At 40.0% G+C, this 20,080-nt stretch overlaps 1 protein-coding gene across 4 annotated transcripts in view; it reads left to right on the forward strand.

The window, feature by feature from the left end:
- Positions 1 to 20,080, forward strand: part of EXOC6 (exocyst complex component 6) — a 314,975-nt gene that overhangs the window by 112,573 nt on the left and 182,322 nt on the right. For all 4 annotated transcript variants that reach the window (XM_089690302.1, XM_089690303.1, XM_089690305.1 and 1 more), the window contains exons 9-11: positions 1,101 to 1,184; positions 1,276 to 1,322; positions 6,575 to 6,695. In XM_089690302.1, the coding sequence (XP_089546428.1) occupies positions 1,101 to 1,184; positions 1,276 to 1,322; positions 6,575 to 6,695 (252 nt within the window). The remainder of the gene's footprint in view (positions 1 to 1,100; positions 1,185 to 1,275; positions 1,323 to 6,574; positions 6,696 to 20,080) is intronic.

Consider the following 20,080-nt stretch of genomic DNA (forward strand, 5'->3'; position numbering starts at 1 on the left):
ATCCCCGGACCAAATAGACAGAAATAAATCCTTTGGCAGGTAAAGCAACTCATATATGTATTTCATCAATGTAACTCAATTTAGCTAATGTGGTTTTAGTTTAGCACAAAATAACTAGATTTATTTACAGTCAAGTCCGAAAATATTAGCACCCCTGCATTTCTGTCAGATAATGCACCACAAATGTCAGATTTGGCTTTTTGTTTCTCTACTTTTTTGTGTCATACCAATACAGACAAAATAAATAAACATGAGAATTCCTAAACATTTGTAATTGCAACAATTTTCTGGATGAACTGGTGCATTATTTGACAGAAATGCAGGGGTGCCAATATTTTTAGTCATGACTGTATGTTTATCAGTAATTGCTCCTGCCACAGGTCTTAAAATGATGGCATCACATAAACCTGTCTATAACAAAATCTATAACAACAAAAGTAAAACTGTGGCCAGGCTGTTGACATTCAAATATTTACATATTCTTAGCAAACACCTAATTAAAAATTCTTTAAAATAAGCCAACACTAACCTCTGTAGATGCAGACACCGTGTAGTAACTTCATTCTCAAAATTCACAGCAACGCAATTCCATTTCAGCAGCTTAGCTGTTATTCTACTCCCCTTCCAGCAGTGATTTGGTAACCCACCTTGGCCTTATCACTAATGTAAACATGGAACAGGTGAACAGGAAAAAATGGAGAGCAAAGTGCTGTGACCTAATATTAAGGCTTCAATGCTTCTCTTTGAGGATGGATTGTTCCACAGTGTCTGCAGCTACAGAAGTCAAGCAAGGCTTGTTTTAATGCTGACCTCCAGTCAGCTATAAAAATTTAGTAGTGCTCTCCTCCATTTCCGCAATGTGGGCAGGCCCCCAACATGTTTATGTACAATGCACAGCTGTTGGTCATAGCGAATCCTGTAATAATATTTTGTTATCATGTGCGGAAAAAAAAACAGTAACGGAAGCTTCCTTTGCAAAAAGGTAGGAGGATGTAAACAAGGACCAGGATCTTACAGTTCCATTATATTTATTAATTTTTTGCAAAATCAGAAAGGGAATTATGAAAAAAAAAATCTAACCTCCTTTGATAACATTCTAGGGTGATAAAGAAGTATTTGAAAACTACTACAGAAAGCAAAGAAAAAAACAAGCTCGATTAGTTCTCCAGCCCCAGTCAAACATGGTATGTATGATCATTTGAAGATTGGTATTAAGAAAATTTCTGAAAATTGTTAGATGCAGAATTTTAAAACTGTGTTTTTTTTTCTCCATAGCATGAGACAGTTGAGGGCTACAGAAAATATTTCAGCCAGATTGTGGGGTAAGTATAATATTGCTAGGGAGATCCTGGGAATTTACATGTATAAGACATCTGATATTTTTTTTTCTAAGAAATGAGAATAAAGTGGCCTTAAAATATTTAAAGGTCAGTAGACACCAATCAATGCCAAACATGGCTGTGTAGAAGTGAGATGAATCACTTACTGGCTACTTTTATTTTTTATGATCTCCAGAGGTAAGGTACCCCACTGGAGATCCCTAGTGTGCCCATGGCACATAAAGTTCTACTATAAGTACTGCTTTATATGTAATTTAGAATAAAATAAATTATGTATGGAGGCTTCTATTTTCTGGACTACTCCATTATTTCAGAGAGGGCAGCTTAGGAGCCATTGACAATTTGAAATCCTAAACAAATCCTAAACAAACATTAAACAAACCATGTCATTTCTCTTGCTAAAACATGTACTTGTACATGTACAAAGAGGCAGCTGTGACATCTGTTTAGCAATCCCTGGAGAGCTGCTGTGTAACACTGTAAAATGCACTTGACTTACTTCAGCTTGCCCTTTAGTTTCCTTTATTCCCTATTTCCTCATTGGCTGTATGTATTTATTTTTTTCTATTGTCTGACTTATTTCCAGCCATATAGGAAAAAAGGGATTGTATACAAAGTGTAAGGTCCGGCTTTACCTTCAGAAGTCAGATTTTCCAGTTTGAGTTTTCACAGCTGCTATCTAGGGATTGTTGGATAGCTGTGAAAGGAAAGAAGGAGCAATACATAACTTACAACAGCCTGTGTACACAAGTAGTATTAGATAGGGTAGCTAAAACAACAATTATTTGATTTAGATGATTGGAAGAATGTTAGTTTCTTCTATAGAATCGTTGCCTTTGTTGTTTCAACAATGAAGAGTCTATGATATTTAAAATATAAATGAAAAAAAAATGAGCAAAAGCTATGTTTAATATTTAATACATACAGTGGGGAAAATAATTATTTTACCCTAGCTGATTTTGTAAGTTTCCCCACTTACAAAGAAATGAATGGTCTATAATTTTTATTATAGGTGTATTTTAAATGATAGAGACAGAATATCCACCAAAAATCAAGAATAAAATCACGATGCAAATGTTATAAACTGAGTTGCAGTTCAGTGAGTAAAATAAGTATTTGATCCCCTACCAACCAACAATAATTCTGGCTCCACAGATTACTCCTGTAAATTTAAGAAAGTGCTCCTAATGACAAATCGTTACGTGTATAAAAGACACCTGTCCACAGAATCTCTTTCTTCCATTCAAACCTCACCATCATGACCAAAGAGCTGTGAAAGGACATCAGGGACAAGATTGCAGACCTGCACAAGGCTGGAATTGGCTACAAGACCATCAGCAAGAAGCCTGGTGAGAAGGAGACAAATGTTGGAGCAATTATTTGCAAATTAAAGAAATACAAAATAACCATCAATTGTCCTCGGTCTGGAGCTCCATGCAAGATTTCTCCTCATGGAGTAAGGATGGTCATGAGAAAAATGAGGGATCATCCCAGAACTACCCAGGAGGAGCTTGTGAATGATCTCAAGGAAGTTGGGACCACAGTCACCAAACAAACCATTGGAAACACAATACACTGCCATGGATTGAAATACTGCAGTGCCCTCAAGGTCCCCCTCCGCAAGAAGGTATATGTACAAGCCCGTCTGAAGTTTGTCAATGAACATCGAAATCGGGTTCTCAACCTGTGTAACCTCAGGACTCACATTTGTCCTTGGCCATTAAGTCGTGGCCCAAAAATAATTTAATTTTCAAAACATAATTTATTCCACAAAACAACTTGTTCAATATTCTACAATGTACATAATTTTAAAATAAATAATTATTTTAAGCATACATAAAATAACAAAAATCCACCAATACCTTCTAACTAAAAGCAGTGTCCCCTCTACCTCACACTAATAGCCCATTAGGCTTAGCAATGCCTCTTCTACCTCTCACTCTCTCAAAGGCACACTAAGTTAAGAGTATTAATATCTTCAGTGGCTTTTTAAGTAAACAATATAGTTTGTGCAATGTTTGTGTGAGGGTTTTTAGTCCCACCCCATTTCATACATGCCTTCAATTCCCCCTTCCATACCCTGCTTTAGCCCACCCTTTCATGCCCCCTTCCTTTCCCCCTTTTATGCTGTTTCCTTATCCCCCTTTTGCACCCACCTGTAATACCCACCTTGACCCCCTTTTCATGCCTTTCCCTTTCACGGTTTCCTTCAGTCCTCACTTTCATGCACACCTTTAGTCGGCCGCCCCAGCCCCCCCCCCATCACTTTCCTGTTTTCTTATACTCCTTTCAAAATGTACCCTCCGTCACCCAGCCCCAACCCAGGAAAACTACCTAGCGGAGCCATTCCCTGGTGACCAGTGGTGCTTTTCTTCCCTTCTGCATGGCTGGCTGGAAGTGTAGTTATATATCACTTCCTCCCAGCGCCGCCACGGGAATCAGTGCAAGGGCAATGGGACTGCTTTGAAAGTGCACCGTGCCTACTACCTTAACAGGACTGGCTGGCCGCAATAATACAAATATTAAGTCCTGGCCGTCTTAATATTTATATTAGCACGGCCAGTGATTTTTATTAAGCTATGTTGTAAGGGCACTGGACATTTTATTGGGGCATTAGAGAGGCTTGGGGGCATTTGCCCAGCGGCCCAGCCCGCCGCTGGTTGCGACCCACTTTTGGTCGCAACCATTTACTTGAGAAACATGGAAATGATTCAGAGAAGGATTGGGAGAAAATTCTGTAGTCAGATGAGACCAAAATTGAGCTCTTTGGCATTAACTCGACTCGCCATGTTTGGAGGAAGGAAAATGCTGACTATGACCCTAAGAACACCATCCTTACAATCAAGCACGGAGGTGGAAACTTTATGCTTTGAGGCTGTTTATCTGTTAATTGTACAGGCCGACTTTGCTGTATTGAAGGGCCAATGGACAGGGCCATGTATTGTAAAATCTTGGAAGAGAACCTTCTTCCTTTGGCCAGAACACCGAAGATGGGTGTTTAAATTCAAGAAGAAGCACATTAAGGTCATGAAGTGGCCTAGCCAGTCTCCAGACCTTAATGCTATAGAAAATGTATAGAGGGAGCTGAAACTTTGAGTTGTCAAATGACAGCCAAGAAACCTAAAGGATTTACAGAAGATCTGTAAAAAAGAGTGGACCAAAATCCCTCCTGAGATGTGTGCAAACCTAGTAACCAACTACAAGAAATGTCCTACCTCTGTGCTTGCCAACAAGGGTTTCTCCACCAAGTACTAAGTCATGTTTTGCTTGCGGATCAAATACTTATTTTACTCAATGAACTGCAACTCAATTTATAACATTTATATCGTGGTTTTTTCTGTATTTTTGTTTGATATTCTCTCTCTATCATTTAAAATACACCTATGATAAAAATGATAGACCATTCATTTCTTTGTAAGTGGGCAAACTTTCAAAATCTGCAGGGGATCAAATAATTATTTTCCCTACTGTATATATAAATATAGTTATACCTCTATCAAAACTGATATATTTGATATTTATGTACATTTTCTGGGTAGTCTTTTGGTCTATTTTATCTTCATATTAGGCTAATGGAGACAGCAATTTTTCTCTATAAAACAGAAAATCATCAGTGTTAGAAAGTATTTAACATGCACAGCTTATTATTAAAATCCAAGCACTTAAATCAGAGCTCCACCCGAAAGGGGAAGTTCTGCTTTAATGCTTTGTCCCCTGCTCCCTGTTAAGGATTGGCACCCTGTCAAATTCGGGTACCTGCTCCCACTTCCGGTGCGATCACCGAAGGCAATCAGAAACGGAAGTTGTCCTCCCTTCTCCCTCCCTGTAGTCTTCTGCAACATGTGACAGGTCCCAGAAGACTACGGGACCATTTACAAAATGCAGAGCTACTCGCGCATGCTCAGTGGGCACCCGGCTGTGAGGCTGCAAGCTGTCACAGCCGGGTGCCCACACAAAGGATGCCGGCACCGGTGAAACCAGCCGTGGTGAGGTCACTGCTGGACTGAGGGACAGATACAGTATCTCACAGAAGTGAGTACACCCCTCACATTTTTGTAAATATTTTTATTATATCTTTTCATGTGACAACACTGAAGAAATGATGCTTTGCTACAATGTAAAGTAGTGAGTGTACAGCTTGTATAACAGTGTAAATTTGCTGTCCCCTAAAAATAACTCAACACACAGCCATTAATGTCTAAACCGCTGGCAACAAAAGCTCTCGTAGCTTATTGATCTTCCTGGATTTCAGTAACTGTCTGCCTGTATTGGAGGTACAGGCAGACAGCTATACTGGCAGCCTGCAGGAGCCTGACATTGCACTCATGGTCTGCTAATCATGATTGCAATGCTTTACAGGCTACTAAGAAAAATATTATAAATGTAAAAAATTTTTACCTGCACAAAGTGTGCATTTGTTATTTTTTAAAAGGTGAACTTAGCCTTTACTTATACTATTTAAAGCATTTTATGTCTGTTAAATAAGTGCAAAAATATACTTGTCTTGGTCTGTCTTGTCCTGTGATCTTGTCAGAAATTCAGAGCCGTCCTGTGTGCACTTCTTGGTGTTATCTCAGAGAGCCTTCCCAGTCTACATCTTAGGACTACTGATCAATTAACCTTTAGGTTGTGTAGAATAGACTGAGGGTGGGTCTGATTAGTTCAGCAGCTGGGCAGGGCTGACAACACTCAGTCCACAAAAATGCAGCATATTTTCAGATTTAGGAGGTGAATGGTATATCTAAATGTATTCAAGTTTTAAAGGGGAGAAAACCCAGGAAGATGTGCACGAACTGAAGATTTGTACTGCATAGGTTTTTTTTTGCCCTGGCATACACTTTAAAGCCCAACTTAAGCCAAGACGTTTAAAACTTTGGATAGAGTAGGGAAGACTTAGAGGCTTTCTCGTGTTTTTATTATTTCCTGTGTCCCAATGACTTTCTAATCCAGGGATATGGTGACACAGGCAAAGGAACTGATGAAGAATCTTTCTATTGAGGACACAGACAGCAAAAAACACTTTTTCAGTGGAGTGGGGAGTTAGAACCAGATTTTATAATGGTGAGAGGAAATCTTCTCAATGGATTCACAGACAGCACTGAAAACTTGACAAAGGTCTTACCCTGTTCCACTCTTAGCAAATCTTAATTTAACGTTTTGTCTGGAGTAGGTTATATGACTGGAGTTAGAATTGTATGCAAAATATGTCATGTTTTCCATCGCTCTCATTGCAGATTTTTTGTTGTGGAAGATCACATTTTGCACGTGACTCAAGGTCTGGTAACGGGGACCTATACCACAGAGCTGTGGACCATGGCACAGTCAAAGATCATAGCTGCCCTACGCACACATTCAGTAAGTGACACCGACTGTGGGTTTCTTTTATGAAGAACAGTCTTCTGTATGTTGAAAAGAAGAGTAATGTCAAAGTGAGAAATTGCTCTTCCATCATGGTGTTTTTTTGTAATTAGATGTTGCTCAGACTTAGGAGGAGACCTGCCAGGCTTTTGTTTTTTCCCAGAAGACTCAGGCTGTGAGCCACAGCCATGGGCTATTTGCATAATCCTCCTCTGATTTACAACTGACTGGGCCCTCAAAACTCACTCTGAGTTCTGTACTTTAGAATATGCAGAGTTAATCTACTGTTATTATTGCAATCTGTCCTCATTAGTCTCAACTGACCTCTTCATTAGAACAGACTGAATAGTTCAGTACTGGGAGCACCACCAGGAAATAGTTCCTAATTATCATCCCAAATAGCTAGGCCCCAAGATAGGCTCAGCCAGCAAAGCTTTAAAACATGTCGTCACGTTGCAGAGCTTGACTTTGGGGTCATACTTGGGTCTTAAAGTGACTGACATTGTTGCAAGGTATCTGATGTTTGTAAAGGGACAGTCAAATAACATCATGAGTATCTCTACTTAAAAGGCAAATTGGGGTTTAGGGACCAAATGATGTTGTATGGGTCTGGTTCTCTGCATAATTAACAAAAATAAATAAAACAGGCTTCTTTGCATTATTGAATCTGAAATAAAAGTCAGGAAATTAATATTATGTGTCAGATTATATGCGAATAACATTATCAGTGATGGTACCTTGATTTCATGTTTTGATTGCACAGAAACAACTGCAAAAACATCACTAGTTGTAGCTAGATTGTGTATTAGGCAACCCATAGATTATACAGTTTTCTTTCATTCCACTATGGGTGGAAGGAAAGAAAATCACTTGAATCTTTACCACGGCTCTATTGTGTTCTGCAGGCAGGGATCTATAGCTGCCGGCAGTGATCACATGCTGGTTGTACTAAAGTAGATCAATGGATTGACTTCAGTACAGCCAGCCTGCCCATAGATGGATCAGATTTCAGCCAGTCCCTGTTGAACCTACCATGATTCAATCCATCTATGGCTGGCTTTAGTCATTTGCCATTTTTATATAAGTAAATTATGAAATCTTGGTAAATTTTTTTGCAGCTATTCTGTTTCTAGCTTTCCATGTGTAAGATATAACTAAGTTATTGACATCTTTTGAAGTCATATTGGTACCTCCTAAAAGGACTGATAAAAGCGGGTAAACCTTAGTTGCATTTAGCCTGCCCATTCATTTAAATGGACTGCCTAATGCATTGCATTGGACCAAAAATCTTCCCTGCAGCATTTTCTGCAGTGCATTGCAGTGCACAGTAGTAAGTTATTGCAAGTTGTGGCGTGCTGCAGTGTGGGCACACTAGGAAAGTACAATGGGACACCATTGAGAAAAAAATGGCATTGCGCCAGTGTGCGTTACAATGCATTGTGCTAATTCAGTTGTTACTGCATCATAGTTCTGTGAACTGGTTTGAACCCCTGCTGTAAGGTTTGATTCATTTAATAGTTTTTCTCTCATTCTGCAGAAAGTGTGTTGTATGAGACAGTAATAAAGGCTTATTTGACCTTTTGCTGCTTCAGGTCATGTGCTTTTATATGAATTTGCCCCATTAACATAATTTTACTGACATAAATTAAAATGTTTGTATCAGAAGATATAAATTTACAAACATTGGCTATAAAATAAATTGATACAAAAAATATGTTACATATAGGAATCATCATAATTTTTATGCAAGGCCTTATTAACATGGGTGTACCTATCCATAAACCTGTGCAAAGGGCTTTGTTTGCCCGTGCAGGATCTGCAGGCAGTCCTATTCATGTCTATTGGGACGCAGCAGCTGCACGGCCACAGATGCTGTTCCCAGTTTGATAACAGGTGCAGGTGTGGGTGCTTCTGCCCAAAATCACATTGTCTGCGTTTGGGGACACGCACTGTGCTTATGTGAATGAGGCCTTAGGCAGCAACAAAGGTCTTTGGCTGAGACAAGCAGAGGAAAACTTTTAGAAGCATGAAGTTATTATTAATCGGATCTGAACCATTTAATAATATTCCAATTATATTATTATACTGCACACTTCACAGGTATGTCCTGCTAATTTGAATTGTACCTTAGGGCTCTTTCACTCTTATCTTGCAGTAAAACACAGACATTTTACTGCATCAAATTGCATTTCATGTAGAAAGCCCTTCCTTACTATGTGGCAGGTATTTAAAAAAAATGGACATTTATGTGTTTACATGCATTATGCAGGTCCAGTAAATACACACAGTCATATATCGTGCATTTCATAGGCATCTACACCATGGCAAATCCCTACTTCAGATGTTTCTACTTCAGGTTGCATTTAAAATGCACAAACCTGTGCAAACCCATATGACATAACGCACATCACAAAGCTCACAGCTGGTAATTGGCCCTTAGTATATAATTTTTATTGTCCACTGCAGTGCTCACCTCTCAGTGCTGTTTTGTTGCTGTAGGTCAGAACAGGTATAATGCAATAGGCTCAGAGCACATACCTCTCTGCGATGACCAGTTCCTTATAAATAGATATAGGGCATAAACCAAACATCAGATAGAGAAAAACAGCACAAGAGATAAAAAGACATATAGCTGTTTTATTTGCCTTTGGTTTGTGACAGCACCATCCATTATAAAGAAAAGCGCCTTAAAGTGTATGTTTTGTCTGTTTTAAAAATGCTGCAGAGAAATACAGTTAGGTCCATATACAGGTGAAACTCAAATAATTAGAATATCATGCAAAAGTTCATTTATTTCAGTAATGCAACGTAAAAGGTGAAACTAATATATGAGATAGACTCATTACATGCAAAGCAAGATAGTTCAAGCCGTGATTTGTCATAATTGTGATGATTATGGCTTACAGCTCATGAAAACCCCAAATCCACAATCTCAGAAAATTAGAATATTGTGAAAAGGTGCAATATTCTAGGCTCAAAGGGTCCCATTCTAAACAGCTAATTAAGCCATAACACCTGCAAAGAGTTCCTGAGCCTTTAAATGGTCTCTCAGTCTGGTTCAGTAGGAATCACAATCATGGGAAAGACTGCTGACCTGACAGTTGTGCAGAAAGCCATCATTGACACCCTCCATCAGGAGGGAAAGCCTCAAAAGGTAATTGCAAAAGAAGTTGGATGTTCCCAAAGTGCTGTATCAAAGCACATTTTTAGAAAGTTATGTGGAAGGGGAAAGTGTGGAAGAAAAAGGTGCACAAGCAGCAGGGATGACCGCAGCCTGGAGAGGATTGTCAGGAAAAGGCCATTCAAAAGTGTTGGGGACTTTCACAAGGAGTGGACTGAGGCTGGAGTCAGTGCATCAAGAGCCACCACACACAGACGGATCCTGTACATGGGCTTCAAATGTCGTATTCCTCTTGTCAAGCCACTCTTGAACAACAAACAACGTCAGAAGCGTCTTACCTGGGCTAAAGAAAAACAGACCTGGTCTGTTGCTCAGTGGTCCAAAGTCCTCTTTTCTGATGAGAGCAACTTTTGCATCTCATTTGGAAACCAAGGACCCAGAGTATGGAGGAGGAATGGAGAGGCACACACTGCAAGATGCTTGAAGTCCAGTGTGAAGTTTCCACAGTCTGTGTTGATTTGGGGAGCCATGTCATCTGCTGGTGTTGGTCCACTGTGCTTCATTAAGTCCAGGGTCAACACAGCCGTCTACCAGGAGATTTTGGAGCACTTCATGCTTCCTTCCGCAGACGAGCTTTATGGGGATGCTAACAATATGGAAATGTGCCAAAATTATATATATATAATTAATATATAATTAATTCATTAAACAATTAATATAGTTGTATATTGATTTTTTGAATTTGTCACCTATTATATTTGAGGAAGTGGTAGTTATAGATATATTTATGGGGATGCTGACTTCATTTTCCAGCAAGACTTGGCACCTGCCCACACTGCCAAAAGCACCAAAACCTGGTTCAATGACCGTGGGATTACTGTGCTTGATTGGCCAGCAAACTCACCTGACCTGAACCCCATAGAGAATCTATGGGGCATTGCCAAGAGAAAGATGAGAGACATGAGACCGAACAATGCAGAAGAGCTGAAGGCTGCTATTGAAGCATCCTGGTCTTCCATAACACCTCAGCAGTGCCACAGGCTGATAGCTTCCATGCCACGCCGCATTGAGGCAGTAATTGCTGCAAAAGGGGCCCAAACCAAGTACTGAGTACATATGCATGCTTATACTTTTCAGAGGTCCGATATTGTTCTATGTACAATCCTTGTTTTATTGATTGCATGTAAAATTCTAATTTTCTGAGATTGTGGATTTGGGGTTTTCATGAGCTGTAAGCCATAATCATCACAATTATGACAAATCACAGCTTGAACTATCTTGCTTTGCATGTAATGAGTCTATCTCATATACAGTTGCAAGACAAAGTATGTGAACCCCTTGGGATTACGTGGAGTCACAACAATAGAAGAACACAGTCTGCTGAACATAATACTACACAAACATTAGATGTTGCCATGGTTTAATTGCACATAACATGTAAACATTCACAGTACAGTGAGGAAAAAGTATGTGAGGCCCTAGCTTAATGACTTCTCCCAGAGCTAATTGGAGCCAGGAGTGAGCCAACCTTGACTCCAATCAGTGTGATGATATTGGATGTGTTGCTGACAGCTGTCCTGCCCTTAAAAAACACACACCTGTTTTGGGTTTACTGGTTTCAAGAAGCACTGTCTGATGTGAACCATGCCTCGCAGAAAAGAGCTCTCAGAAGACCTACGATCAAGAATTGTTGACTTGCATGAAGCTGGAAAGGGTTACAAAAGTATCTCCAAAAGCCTCGATGTCCATGTGTCCATGGTAAGACAGACTGTCTACAAATGGAGAAAGTTTAGCACTGTTGCTACTCTCCCTAGGCGTGGTCGTCCTGTAAAAATGACTGCAAGAGCACAGCGCAGAATGCTGCATGAGGTAAAGAAGAATCCCAGAGTGTCAGCTAAAGACCTACAGAAATCTCTGGCACATGCTAACATTTTTGTTGACACATCTACAATAAGGAAAACATTAAACAAGAATGGAGTACATGGGAGGACACCACGGAGGAAGCCATTGCTGTCCAAAAAGAATATTGCAGCACGTTTGAAGTTTTCAAAAGAGCACCTGGATGTTCCACAGCACTACTGGCAAAATATACTGTGGACAGATGAAACCAAGATTGAGTTGTTTGGGAAGAACAAACAACACTATGTGCGGAGAAAAAAAGGCACAGCACACCAACATCAAAACCTCATCCCCACTGTAAAACATGGCGGAGGGAGCATCATAGTTTGGGGCTGCTTTGCTGCCTCAGGGCCTGGACGGATTGTTGTCATTGATGGGAAAATGAATTCCAGAGTTTATCAAGACATTTTGCAGGAAAATGTATGACCATCTGTCCGCCAACTGAAGCTCCGCAGAGGATGGGTGATGCAACAGGACAATGACCCAAAGCATACAAGTAATTCAACAAAACAATGGCTGGAACAGCACAGAATACGCCTTCTGGAGTGGCCCAGTCAGAGTCCTGACCTCAACCCGATTGAAATGCTGTGGCATGACCTTAAGAGAGCGATTCACACCAGACATCCCAAGAATATTGCTACACTGAAACAGTTTTGTGAAGAGGAGTGGTCCGAAATTACTCCAGATCGTTGTGCAGGTCTGATGTGCAACTACAGGAAATGTTTGGTTGAGGTTATTGCTGCCAAAGGAGGGTCAACCAGTTATTAAGTCAAAAGGTTCACATACTTTTTCCTCCCTGCACTGTGAATGTTTACATGTTATGTGCAATTAAACCATGGCAACATCTAATGTTTGTGTAGTATTATGTTCAGCAGACTGTGTTCTTCTATTGTTGTGACTTAGATGACGTTCAGAGCACATTTTATGCCCAATTCATACAAAACTCCACGTAATCCCAAGCGGTTCACATACTGTCAAGGTCCTACCTTTTCCCTGAGGTTATGTTACTCCATGTGCTGGTGTCCATCTTGGATTCTGCTGTGCATGGTGGGAATCCTTTTTATGCCTTCAGGTCTCTGAGGTCCACCCCCCAGAGGGGCGTGGCTGATGACATATAAGCCTGTGGCCCGCACATGCTCTTTGCACTTGTGTCTTGTGTCTTTGTGTTACTATTACTCTGTTCTGACTCTCGTGACTCTCCTGGTATTCTGATTCGGCTTGTGACTTGACTATTCTTTGTATTCTCCTTTGATCTGATCCTCTGTTGCTGAACCCGGCTCGTGACCTGTGATTCTCGTCTGCTGTCCTGTACTGTTTTGTCCTGTTGTTGTTGACCCCGGCCTGTCTGACTACTCTTTTGTCTCTTCCACCAGCTACACGCCATTGACGGCGGCCATTACCGCAGCTGAGGTGTCTCGGGGGCCGCGACCTGGTTCGTGGCTGCGTCAAGTCCATCCCCACCATCAGGGGCCCTGGTGAAGGGCAGCCTGGGACTTAGACTCCGCGCCCTGAGGGACTTCGGTCTGTGGGTGGTGGTTGTCGTCCGCCAGTGCGTTACATTGTTAGGCCTGCCTGTCCATTTCTCGGCTCCTGCCCTGACACATACTTTTTCTTGCAACTGTATTAGTTCACCTTTTAAGTTGCATTACTGAAATAAATGAACTTTTGCACGATATTCTAATTTTTCGAGTTTCATCTGTATATATTTGAACACAGGCACAATTTTAGTTTTTTTTCCAGGTATTTACCAAAACATATTCAAGCTATAGTTATATAATGGATATGGGCTGCACACTCTCAAGTTTAATTTGAGGGTATGTGCATCCAAATTGGAGGAAGGGTTTTGGAATTACAGCTCTTAAGAGTATCCATGCCCCTTTTTTCAAGGGACCAAAAGTAATTGGACAATTGAATATAATCATAAATAAAATGTTCATTTTTAATATTTTGTTGAGAATCCTTTACTGGCAATGACTGCCTGAAGTCTGGAACCCATGGACATTACCAAAGACTGGGATTCCTCCTTTCTGATGCTTTGCCAGGCTCCAACTTCAGCTGTCTTCAGTTGTTCTTTGTTTGTGGTTCTTTCTGTCTTTAGTTTTGCCTTCAGCAAGTGAAATGCATGCTCAATTGGGTTGAGATCAGGTGATTGACTCGGCCATTGCAGAATATTCCTCTTCTTTCCCTTCAAAAGCTCCTGGGTTGCTTTTTCAGTGTGTTTTGGATCATTGTCTATCTGTACTGTGAAGCACAGTCCAATCAACTTTTCTGCATTTGGCTGAATCTGGGCTGACAGTATATCTCTAAACACTGCAGAATTCATCCGGCTGCTTCTGTCTTCTGTCACATCATCAATAAACACCATTGACCCAGTGCCACTGAAAGCCATGCATGTCCATGCCATCACACTGCCTCCACCATGTTTTACAGATGACGTTGTGTGCTTTGGACCATGAGCTGTTCCAAGCTTTCTCCACACTTTTTTCTTCCCATCATTCTGGTACAGATTAATCTTAGTTTCATTTGTCCAAAGAATGCTTTTCCAGAACTGGTCTTGCTTTTTTAGATGTTTTTTTGGCAAAGTCTAATATGGTTTTTCTATTCTTCAGGCTTATGAATGGTTTGCACCTTGTGGTGAACCCCTCTGTATTTGCTCTCGTGAAGTCTTCTCTTGATTGTAGACTTTGACAATGATACCCCACCTCCTGGAGAGTGTCCTTCACTTGTCTGGATGTTGTGAATGGGTTTTTCTTTACCATAGAGAGGTCCTACGATCATCCACCACTGTTGTCTTCCGTGGACGTCCGTGCCTTTTTATGTTGCTGAGCTCACCAGTGCGTTCTTCTTTCCTCAGAATGTACCAAACTGTTGATTTGGCCACTCCTAATGTTGCTGCTATCTCTCTGATGGATTTGTTTAGTTTTTGAAGCCTTACAATGACCTGTTTCACTTGCATGGACAGCTCCTTTGAATGCATGATGTAGGTTCGCAGCAATAGATTTCAAATGCAAATACCACACTTAGAATCAACTCCAGACCTTTTACCTGCTTAATTAATGAAGAAATAATGGAGTAGCCCACACCTGGCCATGAAACAGCTTTTGATTCAATTGACCAATTACATTTGGTCCCTTGAAAAAGGGGGGATGGCTACTCTTAAGAGCTGTGATTCCTAAACCCTTCCTCCAATTTGGATGTACATACCCTCAAATTTAACCTGATAGTGTGGACTTTCAGCCCACATCCATTATATAACTATAGCTTGAATATGTTTTGGTAAATACCTGAAAAAAGCTAAAATTGTGCCTGTGTCCAAATATGTATGGACCTAACTGTACCTGTTGATTTGCCAGAAAATTGGTGAGCTGCAAAATTTCTATACTGAGCTGACTGCTCATTGGATTCAGGTTTTCCAATCACCCTCATGGCCACAGGTGTATAAAATCAAGCACCTAGGCATGCAGACTGCTTCTACATACATTTGGGAAAGAATGGGTCACTCTCAGGAGCTCAGTGAATTCAAGTGTGGTACCATGATAGGTTGCCACCTGTGCAATAAGTCCATTTGTGACATTTCCTTGTTAATAAATATTCCACGGTCAACTGTTAGTTGTATTATAACAAAGTGGAAGCAACTGGGAACAACAGCAACTCAGGCACGTAGTGGTAGGCCATGTAAAATGACAGAGTGGACTCATCACATGCTGAAGTGCACAGAAGTTGCCAACTGTCTGCAGAGTCAATAGCTAAAGACCTCCAAACTTTGTGTGGCCTTCAGATTAGCACAACAACAGTGCATAGAGAGCTTCATGGAATGGGTTTCCATGGCAGAGCAACTGCATCCAAGTGCAATGCAAAGCGTTGGATGCAGTGATGTAAAGCGCGCCGCCACTGGACCCTAGAGCAGTGGAGACGTGTTCTTTGGAGTGACGAATCACACTTCTCTGTTTGGGAATCCAATGGTGGATGTGTCTGGGTTTGGCAGTAGTTTTTTAGTGGTTGGGCTTGGCCCCTTAGTTCCAGTGAAGGGAACTCTTAAGATGTCAGCATACCAAGACTGGCCTCTGTCTGATGGACATGTTTGGGTTTGGCGGTCGCCAGGAGAACGGTACTTCCCAATACTTTTGGCAATATAGTGTGTATATATATGTGTGTGTGTGTGTGTGTGTGTGTGTGCGTGTATATATATATACATTCATTAGTTGCAGGTTAAGAAGTTAAAAAGATTTGGATAGTCAGATTTTGCTTGGGAACCCCCTGAACTTCATGTGCACATTTTGACTTAATGTTTGAAAAATTGACAGCCCCCAGACTAGTTTCTTAAGTAACTTGTTGAAAGGCTTAGGTAGTGCCATATGGGATATAGGAGGATGTGCCTATACTCTGACTTTCAGAAAGTCAGTATTTATATATCATGGTTGAGCCACCAGGGGCACACTGGAGATATAATGTGAAAAATACCAGGTATGTAATTTCCCCTTATGATGTTTACAGTTACAGTATTTGGCTGCATTGATTTTTCTTTTCTTTTTTCCCTCTAATGACAAGTTTGCTTGAAAGTCATTACTGCGTAGATCTTGACAGCTTCTACTAACATTTGTTTAATTCAGATAGACTTCCAAGTATAGTTTATCTTGGCCCAGAGTTGTATGTAATTACACGTGGAGTTGACAGAATTACAGCATAGAGTTTTGCTGTGAAAGTTCCAGTCTTCAGGACAGTTTGGAGAACTGCTTGGAGCGGGGCCAAGCAATAAAGAGTCTGAAACAGGAGAGATAAGCCTGTGCTGCATAATTCATACTATAAAACCCTTCTTCGTACTTCTCATTTTTCTGACTTCCTCCAAACATCTAAAGTGTAGCCACTGCTTACGCTGACCAGAGATATACAAACAGATCCTTAACTGATAATATTAATAAATAGAGTAACCTCCCTTCCTATTTCTGGAAACAGACAGCCCCGCCAGTGCTGTCTGTTTCCAAATCATCCTGAGTATTTTTATTTAACCACATGACACGTGCATAGTGAAAATAAAATTTCTCCCTTTCTAATCCGAATGATAGTTTTTGGACTATTTCCCACTATGACATCAGGTGGTGTATTTATAACAAGTTTACAGATTATGTGCAATTTGTTATGTGTGTATGGGGGCAAAAGTGTTTTTTTAACAGGCTATTTCCTCTCCAGGTTTAATGTCTTTCCTTCATAAGAATAGAGTGAATTGACAAAATACCACATTATAGTAGATGATGCTGAGGTTCATAGGAAATTAAAGTAAGATTAAACCCACATCAATAAAAGCTATCAGAAAATGCTTTGTTTACATGCTGACCATACTCACTCAGTCACCATGAGATTCATTTTCTGTATTCTACAAACGACCTGATTAATCCTGCTGTTCTCTATCTCCCCATTTTATCCATGTCCCCAATGCAATTGAGGATTTCCGGAGCAGTGTTGGCAGCGAGTATACATGCTCCCTATAACACCTGAGCAGCCATGTGACTATAGAGTCACACATGTGGGTGTATACACTTTGGTAAATGACAGCCCGCTCCCCCCTGACTCCTTCATGCCTACAAACCTGCTAAGCACAATCGTGTGGGGGGGGAAATATTACATCTTGATTGATGGAGGCTTCACCTCCCTGTTCTAAAACACGGGCTGGAGGGGCATGACACAGCCTCTGTCTGGCAGAAATCTGCCCACACCATGTTATTGCCAAAAAATAATAGAAATTTAATTTCTTCTTTTTTAAAATGTTTTTATTATATGTTTATTAGTTTCAGCATTTCAACATTACAGAAATCTTTTTTTAAATCTCTCCATTTTATCTTCTTCCATGTGGTAAAGTTTCTCCTTTCTATACATATAATTTACTCTTTTTATCCAATCTTTTATTTTTGGTGCCTCCTGTTCCTGCCTTAATTTGGGTATCCCTTTGCTGCGTTTATTAAATGAAATATCATCAAGTTCTTATATTTTTCTTCTGTAATCTCAGTTTTATGAAATAAGAATATACCTGGATCTTTCGAGATGTTAGTCCCCAAACTTTCCTGTGCTTGGTGAATTGTTTCTTCCCAGTACACCTGTATTTTAGGACATTCTCCCCATATATGAGCTATTGTACCCTTAATCCCACATCCCCTCCAACACATAGGTGATTTCTCTACATACTGTATGTGTGCCACACTCAGTGTATTGTACCACCTAGTATAGCCCTGTGTGTTAATGTGAATATTTTCTTTTTTTGTTGCTCATTGAATGATATTCCAAGTTCCCTTTCCCATTTTTCCATATACAGCGGGGAAGTAGATCCTGCTATTGCAGTAAGGATTTTATAAATACAGGAAGTACCATGTTTCCGTATCTTACTTGCACTAAACAGTTGTTCAAATGGATTTAAATTCTCCATTGTCCTTAATAGCTTTGGGAGTATTGTAACAAAGTGTCTTAATTGAAAATATCGCCACTCCTCTAACATAAAGAACACCTTCTTTTTGTTTTTTAGCTCATGATAGGAACATATTTCTCCTTTTTTCATTATATCTTTTAACTGTATATTCCCTTTCCTTATCCATTTACCGGAAATATTTTCCTTCCCAGGTGGGAAGAAATCTATTCCCACCAACGGTATTAACATTGAATTAAATTCCCATCCCATTTGTTTGTGAATTACCTCTCAAACCTTACTTACATTTCATGTATAAATGCTCGTGCTTTCAGCCAACTTATGGTACTGATGTGGCAACCAAAGAATCTTATCTAATTGTGTCTCACTTAATGTATTTTCTATATTAACCCAACTTTTCCCTATTGCATTATATGTCCAATCAAAAATTTGTGACAACAGTACAGAGTAATAATATCTCTTAAAGTCAGGTACATTTAAACCCCTATTTTCTTCATCTCTACACAGCACTTCATAGCTTATTTTCGTTTTTTTATTTCCCCAAGTATACCTAAATATAATTTTCTTAATTATTTTAAAATAGGTTCCTGGAAGCTGTATGAGTAGCATATGAAATTTATATAGGATTTTCGGGACAATTATGATTTTTACCAGGTTTATCCGTCCTGTCCAGGAGAGTGGTCCTACCGAAATTCTCCTCAAATCTTCCTTTATATCACTTATTAATGGGATGTAGTTTATTTTTTATAGATTCTTGGAGGACGAGGTTAATTTTATTCCCAGATATTTTAGCTCTCTTTTCCTCCATGCAAAGGGGAATTCTCTCTGCAAAACCTTTTTTTCAATTATCGGAAGATTAACATTAAGAATCTCTGATTTAGACGTGTTGATTTTTAAATTTGATAAATCTCCATAATATTTCATTATTTTCATTAGATTGGGTAGTGTCAGCCTAGGGTTTACCACATAAAATAGCATATCATCAGCATATGCTGCCACTTTATGTTCTATCTCTCCTATCTGTATCCCTTTTACATCCAGACTGTTTCGTACTATTGCCAGGAGAGGCTCTAAAGATATGAAAACAACGGGTGAAAGCGAACACCCCTATCTTGTCCCGTTATACCTTTTAAAAAAACTCTTATAACGAGCTATTGACCTTTACTGCGACTGATGGTTGGCTGTTAAGCTTTCCTATCCACTCTCTTATTTTGGGACCAGTTCCCAGAACCTCCAATGTATCCATCATAAAGCCCCAATCTACCCTTTAAAAGCCTTCTCAGCAACTACCAATAAGATCAGTATGGGGGGGTGGTTCTCTCTTACTTTTTTCTACTAGGAATAATGATCTTAGCCCATTATTTCTTCCCTCCCTCCCAGGGATGAATCCTACTTCTTTATCTAAATGAACCCATTCCGGCATTAAGACTTTCAGCCTAGTAGCCAGAACTTTTGCATATAGTTTTGTATCAGTATTTAACAGCGAGAGAGGCCTATAGCTAGCACATTGGGTCCTATCTTTCTCCCCTTTTTTTTATGATTGTAATATGTGCTTGCAATGACTCCTCCCTCATTTCCATTCCACCTCCTAGTGCATTCATATATGTACACAGTTTAGGGACTAATTGTTCTTTAAATTTCTTATAATATCTCACAGTATACCCGTCTGGCCCAGGACTCCTCCCCGCAACTGTACCCTTCAGTGCCTCCTGGATTTCCTCCTGTGTTATTGGTTTTTCTAGAAGAGCTAAGTGTTCCTCTCCCAATCTCGGTAGTCCCACCTCTTTTAAATACGTCTGTCTTTTAATAATTCTTTCTTTTCCTCCTTATAGGTTTTTCGGGTTAACTTCATAAAACTTCCTATGATATTTTTTGGATACACTAGCGATATCAGTGGTTGAGTACGCCGTTTCACCATTATCATCTTTAATTTTCTCTATACAATTCCTC

Source organism: Staurois parvus, unplaced genomic scaffold (assembly GCF_062004578.1).
Source record: "Staurois parvus isolate SC_StPar_1 unplaced genomic scaffold, SC_StPar_1.0 ptg000525l, whole genome shotgun sequence".
Taxonomy (NCBI): domain Eukaryota; kingdom Metazoa; phylum Chordata; class Amphibia; order Anura; family Ranidae; genus Staurois; species Staurois parvus.